This window comes from Monopterus albus, unplaced genomic scaffold (assembly GCF_001952655.1).
Source record: "Monopterus albus unplaced genomic scaffold, M_albus_1.0 scaffold72.1, whole genome shotgun sequence".
NCBI classification, from domain to species: Eukaryota; Metazoa; Chordata; class Actinopteri; order Synbranchiformes; family Synbranchidae; genus Monopterus; species Monopterus albus.
In genome coordinates, this window is record NW_018127952.1 from 178560 (window position 1) to 186138 (window position 7579).

A 7579-nucleotide genomic window follows, 5' to 3' on the forward strand; every position below is an offset into this window, starting at 1 on the left:
AACCATACCTACTCTCCTGGAATAGATGTTATTGCTCCTGCCCTTAGCTTTGCTAACCTGACAGCTTGGGAAGTCACCAAGACCTGCTCACCATTTTTCCACTACCCCAGCAAGAGCCCTCTGCCTTAACCTTGCCTCTGCCATCTGCAGCTCTCTGGCAGCACTCCACTTTCTGCCTGTGTGGACCTCTATACCAGCTGCTGCTACTTTAGGATCCCTGGAATGTAAATTATGTATTACATGGCTTCTCTTGTGCGTGTTACCAATCCTGTGCCATCCTGACGTCAAAGACCCAGAAGTAAATCTGCTAATGTATTCTTTACATTTCACATCATCAACTTTGATCAAAACAGCATTGAAAAGAATACTACTGTCCACAAACTGGCACTTCATTTTACAGAATCATAGGTTTTGTTTTTCTTAAAGCTATAGTTACAAAGATGTTGCCTTGAACTGAAACAAAAGTAATAAACTGAATAGCTGTTTTTCTTTACCTTTCCAGTAAAGTCACCACTTCTCCTTGCATTTGCATTAGTCCACTTTACATAATAATATATGATGCAATATTTCTCCTATTGACACATCATCCTGTACTTAAAATAGAGTATTTCATGTTGTAGTGTTAATACTTTTATAATAAAAGAACTCAATAATGTCCGACTGACACACAAGTCTTTATAATTACATTTAATAATGGTGCATAATACAAAACATCGCTTGCATTCCTCTGCTGAGCCACGAACTTCCCTTGAATTCAATGTTTCAAAATAAATATCAAGGCAGAGTTCAGAGGCCACCATCTTATGTCCGACTGTATATGCAGCAAAGGAATCAGAAAACAAATCTTTACAACAGAATATCTTTTGTTGAAGCATTTTTGCTTTGCATGCAAAAGCAGCCACGTAGATCAATGAGAATGATAATTAGCATATAACTGGCCCAGGTTCGCAGCAGGAGAAAACAGTAGAGGTAAAAGGTATACAATATTTGATATGGACCACCTACTTTTTAAGTAAATGTATAAAAACACTAACTCTTGGGAAATCCAATAAAGAGTATGAAAAGTATAAATAAAACTGTCTGTTTAATCAATTAAAATCTTTATACAAAATAAAGGCAGTGGCAAATATACTAGTGAAAAGAAATGGATATTGCTCAATGGTTTATGTAACTATTTTTATACATTTGTTTAAATAAAAAAAGATACAGTTTGAGTGCCCTAGTTGATGACATTCACATACCAAATAGTACCTTGTCCTCAGAGTTATGGCTTTAAAGATGTACAAGCCATAAACACTTCAGCTTCAGAATAGCCAGGCCAGAAATGCAGTTAATATTGAGATACTGATTTCAGTAAAGTGAAATTCATTTATCATATTTATAGCACTTTGCAATGGCAGTGTCATGCACAGCAATATCAATCCAAAAACAATTCATACATGTTCATTAAAGATATAAAACCCAAAACTGGAAAGGGATTTCATTGCCCCTTGTTGTGGTGAGAATTTGTTTGTTTCATATAGAAGATTATACTGTTCATTGGTTTGACTTTGGTGTGTCATGGTGGAACAGTGCTTAGCACTGTCACCTCACAGCAAGAAGGTTCTGGGTTCTCTTTGGGTACTCTAACTTCCTCCTGGAGCTCAAAGACATGCAGCTTAGGTTGATTGGTGACTTTAAATTACTTGTGTGAGTGTATGTGGTTGTTTGTCTACATGTCAGCCCCTGTAATAGACTGGTGACCTGTCGAGGGTATACTCCACCTCTTGCCCAGTGACAGCTGAGCCAGACCCCTGTGACCCTCTTCAGGATAAGTGGTATAGATAATGGATGGTTCAACTTTGCGTTTCAGTAGGCGACACCCAAACGCAAAACTTTTAAGGGTACATTCCTTTTAAAATAAGGTTTGAATTTTAGAAACTGAGGCATTTTGTTGTGACAACACATTTTAGAGCTACAGTGGAATTAAGATTCCAGAATAAGGCTTTAATCTTTAAAGCTCAATAAAAACTGCCTATTTCTGGCAAGGCTAGTCGAAGTAGGACTGCAGGGTACCACGGCGGCGGACATCGGTCGTCCAGCAGTGGAAGCCACCACCCAGGGAGTTGGCATGGCGAATGTTCACCTTTATGGGCATAATACCTACAAAACACATTCATGTATTATTATTATTATACAACCTAGAGACCTTATTTTCTGAAAATAGCCCTTATAACAGTTTTTTTCTCATAGTTGAATTGGAAGATCAAAATGTCTGAAATGATTCTTATAGGATTTAAAATAATGAAAAAATAAGCCGATAAGCTGGACTAACTTTAACATATGAACTCACCGAGGCTCTCAAACATTTTTTGAATGGTGGTTTCATTGGCCTCAACCATGACACGCTTCTCATCCAGCATCAAGACATTCATGGACAGCCATTTGGAGGACATCCACAGTGGGTGGTCTGCACAGAAAACAAGACAATGCCTTTTATCAGTAAGACTTTCAAATGTTCAGCTAATGTAGAGGACATATTTTAATCTAAGTACCCACCATCAGGCATCAGAGGCATTGGAGGTTTCACAACAGTCCAACCAGCCTTCTTAAACATGTCAATCTGAGGTAAAGAACAGTAAGCAGCGGTGAACATGGGGGCACTTTGTGGTATTTATCAAAGTAAGATGATTTATCAGTCCACAAGAGGATAGCGAAGGACACTGTGAGAAATAAAAGGTAGCCTTTCCTGTCCTACGGTACCTGGCGACATGGCCGATCGGGGTTTGACAGCACCAGTCCTGGCCCAATAATATTGAAAGTAGCATCAATATGCATGGGGTTAGGGTCTTTGAATGAGATTATATGGATCTTGTAGTCTGGGGCCAGATGACGACGCATCCACTCAATTCCCATGTAATTTGTAACCTGCAGAAAAATGACAGTAGAAGAGGTTTGAGGGAGCTGCTGCATATTTGCCAGAGCTACCTTGAAAAAGAGATTGTAAACTTTTTTACTTGATCCAACCTTTCATTCTGCACTTGGACATTTAAACAATAGACTACTGTTTAAGAATATACATTTGTCTTTGTAACACTGTGAGAAAAGTCAGCAGCCACATCAAATACATGTTCATACCTGGCTCCTCTGGACAAACAGGTCCCTCCCAGCTCGAATAAAATCAGCAGCATCAAAACAGGGCTCGTGTTCTGTGGTCACAAACTTCCCCTGGGCAGCCAGTTTGTGTCTGTCCTCCACGGTGCGGATGGGGTAGTCCTGAATGACACCACACAATAATGATATACTGTAAACTCTAGCAACTGAGCAGTAATGTATAGTCTTTTGTCTTTCAGTTTCTTGACACATACTGTTGGAATGGATACTGGTGCAATAGACAGCATAGGATAAAGAGTTGAGTTGGTGTAATAGACAGCATAGGATAAAGAGTTGAGTAGCATGAAGAACATCTCACAAGAAAAGGTCTCACCTGATCATACAACTCATCAGCCATAGTGGGTTTGGGAGCAGTGGTCCATTTAGCACCTTTTCTGAAGTACTCCTTTATCAAAGGTCTATAGGCGCGGTACTCAAAGAAACGTGCCCTCCAGGCCATGGGTGCTTCTATAATCTCATTTCCCACCACTAAAAGGATGTCTCTGGGCATGGCAGCATACAAGCCTACAACAGATTATATAACACATTGTGATGCACTAATATATAAATATGAGACCAGCGATAGAAGAAGTGTTCAGACCACTGACTTACTGTAAGTAAAGTTAGCATTATGATTCAGGAATATTCGCTTCTGCTTTGCTTTTGTTCATCTTTGTTTGCTTGCTTGTTTGAGTTTTACCTGTTGAAGTGAAATCTGGGGTTTTGTACTCTTGGGACCAGTCGATGGGTTCTGGCCTCCTCACAATGACACCCTCATGATGCAGAATATTACACATTTCTTCAATCTCAGCAACTGCTTTTTTTAAGTGGTCCGCAGGAAACAACTGTCCCCCAAACTTCTCATAGAAGGGCCAGTACTTCTCATAAGTGTTAGCCTGTTGAGAGGTTTATAATATGACAGCATGTGTAGAAGGTCCCTGATTTAATGGATCTGGCATGTTTTAAAGAAGTCATCTTGTCATTATAGCTTACTTTTACTTCCACAGTGAATGGAGGGACATGGGCATTTTCAGCACGACCCACAATCACCTCCTCCAGAGGGTCCCATTCATTGTAGCTGCATACAGGACTTTCCTGATGGATGGGCTCAGTGATATGTTCCTCTTCAACTGCACACTTTGGCTGTGCAGCTGCTGCACTCGAAGAGCTCTGGAAAGCCTTCTGCACCCATCCAGTGACCGCCCGGCTGACCTGTGTGCAACAAAAATGGATAACACACACACAAAAAAAAAACAATATATGCATCTCAGAAATGTTCTTCATTTACAGATGCAGAGAAAGGGTATAGAAAAAACCCAGTGCAATTATTTAGATGGAACAGACATTTTCAGATGAAATATACACTGTATACATGTTAATATTATCTGTGGATTAGTTGTAAAAAAAATATGTTACCAATTACCATGGCTGTAGGCCCAATTTTTGATTTTATTTTATTGCCAGAAATGAAGTGAAATTAAACATGATAGTCAAACAACTTGGCTGCCAGCTCACCGATAACAAGACTTATTCAAGTACAGTAAAAACGATAAGCTGATCAAATAAACGCAGTGACCTTAAATCTCGATGAGAAATGCCTTAAGTGAGGTAGATTGGCTTGCTTTCAAAGCACACGTGTTATTTCCAAAGATAAGATATACAGTTTAGGCTTCTGCTAGTCCAGGAGCAGTTCCAGTGTCACTGAGTTCGGGAGCGCATCTGCGCCAAACAGCTGTTCATTGTCAGTCAGGAACAACAGCGGGAGAAACTCTCCACAAAGAGAAAGAAATCAGTTCTTGGAATTAGGTTTCTTCCATATAATAAGTGTTTCAAAATGTGTTTTTTTGTTTGTTTGTTTTTTTTTAATTATTATTGTTATGATTTTTTTTCTCAAAGAACCGATTAGAATGGACTTTCCCCCATTAATTGAAATGCTTAACCAGGAAAGACAAAAACAAGAACAGAACAAATCAGATCTCCGGTGCGAGAAGCAGCTCAGATGTAGCCTAAATGTCGGACATATTTTTATTCACACTGAAGAAAGAAAACAGACATGAAACCACCACAATACCAACCATGGCTCCGATCAGATGGGCAGCCTCGGCCCCCCTGCTACCTCCTCTCAGACACCTTACTCGCAGCATTCTCCGATGTAATAGTGAGCGTGTCAGTGAAACAAAACGGCAGCGCGGATCCACCTCCCAGTTTGCTCATGAATGAAGACATCTCACCTCACAGCCAACTTTATAAGAGTGTGTCTACGTGCCATTGGTCGCTTGCAAATTGTGGGGTGACGTGACGTGGGGGGGAAACGCGCTCCTGAAAGCCTATCCCTTACGCCAGCAAATTCTTATCGACTCTACTGATACTGTAGCTCGGAATGTTTCCATGAAGATCATCTGAAAATGTCTCTATTATTTTCATTGTATACAATATTTTATTCAATCAAAAAAGCTACTTGGTAAATGCAATTTCGTTATTTTTGGTATAAAATAAGTACCTGTGTTTGCTACTGTATATAAAAGGCTGCATAAACGAAACCTTTTGGTGATTTCATTTATATATGGTGTCATTCAAAACCAGGATTAAATCTAACATTTTCTCTAGTCCTCGCTGTATTAACATGCTATCTCCTGTGCCGATCATACAAAAGACAGCTGGTAACATTTATTTAAAAAGAAGCAGATTTAATAAATTAACTTAACTACTGTATAGTAGTAATGTCTGAATTTGCATACAATTGGTGCGGTAAGACCTTAATACAGTCCACACTGTTAGTGTTAGCAAAAGCACCATGGAAACCAGAGCAAAGGGTAAAACAGGATAAAAGAGAGATAGCTTTGTGCAAGCAACCACATGCTTCATTGGACTGTGTTCAGAGGTGTTACATAACCCTGAGACCACTGAAGGCTGATATTACCCCATCATCTAAAATAATCTCTGGTTGATGCCCAACGTTCAAAGGATGAGCACCGATGATGCCTTCAGCTGCTAGTCGCATCCTTTGCTAGTCTAAAAGTCACAAGGAGAATTTTGTGAACCAACTAATGGTTTATTGATAGCTGCATTAATTAGTCCATAGTCGCTATGGGGCAGACACACACCCAGCCAAGGTGATAGGGCAAATCAGCAGGTTACAGTGCATCTTTCTATACATCAAATGCAACATGTTAGGCATTTTTAGTGAGCTTTAAAGGTGTTTCTCATCTTACTATTGTGCTTAAATAGTGCATGTTAAAGCAAAGTTTTGTGCTTAAATAGTGCATGTTAAAGCAAAAGCAAAGTTGCAAAAACCAAAATGTTGAGCTAAATGAGCTGCAGAGTTTTGTTAGTTCTCCACCGTGTCTCCAGAGATCAATCTGTATAGTTGCCTAATATAATGTGAAAATAAAACTGCTGTTTAATGTAAGTTTAACTGATTACAAAGGTGAAAGTTTACTAGTTTCTAGTGAAGTCTTTTTGTGTCTCTTTTACAAATGTAGCCACCACTGTGTACACCTACAGAAATTGTGACAAAAGAAGATTAGATTGTGGGATTGCTGATTGTGTGGCAGAGAACTGACCCTTCATCCTCTGAGAGAACTGGAAAACAAAGCAGACTTTAGCATCATTCTGACTCTCTTCACTGACTCTCCCACATTTGTTATCTCAGTGAACTTAAATCTATAGTCTGTAACTTTCTTCAAATACATTTACTGTAGAAATCTGCTCCAAAACTTATCTTAATGTGGAGGGGTGCTGTCAAAGCTTCCTGTGAGCCAGACTCACTGAACTACAACTAATGTGGACACTTTAAGATATTTCTTAGAGAAAATCATGTGTTTGTTAAAAATGCTCAAAATGTATAATTGTGCAAAAGTAAGTGCTTTCTATAGACAAGTTGTTCTAATAAATAAGCTACTGAAACTGATACATTGGCAGCAATACAGAAAGTGCATTGTTAAATCATTGCAATTTCTTGCTCTGTCAAACGGAAAATAATCTTCAGTATCCTTTGTGCCATAAACTCATGCAGTAGCTATAAATAAGCTTAACTTTTGAGTGAAGAGACTAGTACAGCTGATGTGTCGAGAGATGGAAAGGAACCTGACTAATCATCCTGAATGGACCCCGCCAGATTGATTTAATGCGGTCATATGAAGTGAAAGGTACTTGAGCTAAGACTTAAATGTGATGAAGTACAAAAATATTTACCATATGAATTTAAAGTTCAAACTTCTGTGAATGTCTTCTGATTGATTTTTGTTTGAAATGCATTCATTGCCCATATCTCTGCATCTGAACGTCAATCTGAATCTCATGATTTTACTCTGTGTCCTTCTTTCAAGCCAATGATTTTTTAATGCAATCTACAAGTCACAGAGGGACACTGCTGGATAGTTGAGATGAGGTTGGGCATCAATGTCTTGCTCATGACCAAACACTGCAACACAGCTGGACTCGAGAG

At 39.1% G+C, this 7579-nt stretch overlaps 1 protein-coding gene across 1 annotated transcript; it reads right to left on the reverse strand.

Moving 5' to 3' along the window:
* Positions 1-1784: 1784 nt before the first annotated feature.
* Positions 1785-5331, reverse strand: LOC109963352 (glycine amidinotransferase, mitochondrial). Its single transcript, XM_020605805.1, has 9 exons — positions 5208-5331; positions 4126-4344; positions 3833-4028; positions 3467-3657; positions 3118-3255; positions 2743-2907; positions 2539-2602; positions 2333-2449; positions 1785-2142 (listed from the first exon to the last, which is right to left on the reverse strand). Exons 1-9 carry the CDS (start codon positions 5274-5276, stop codon positions 2030-2032), a joined length of 1272 nt encoding a protein of 423 aa, XP_020461461.1. The 5' UTR covers positions 5277-5331; the 3' UTR covers positions 1785-2029.
* Between the last annotated feature and the right edge of the window lie 2248 nt (positions 5332-7579).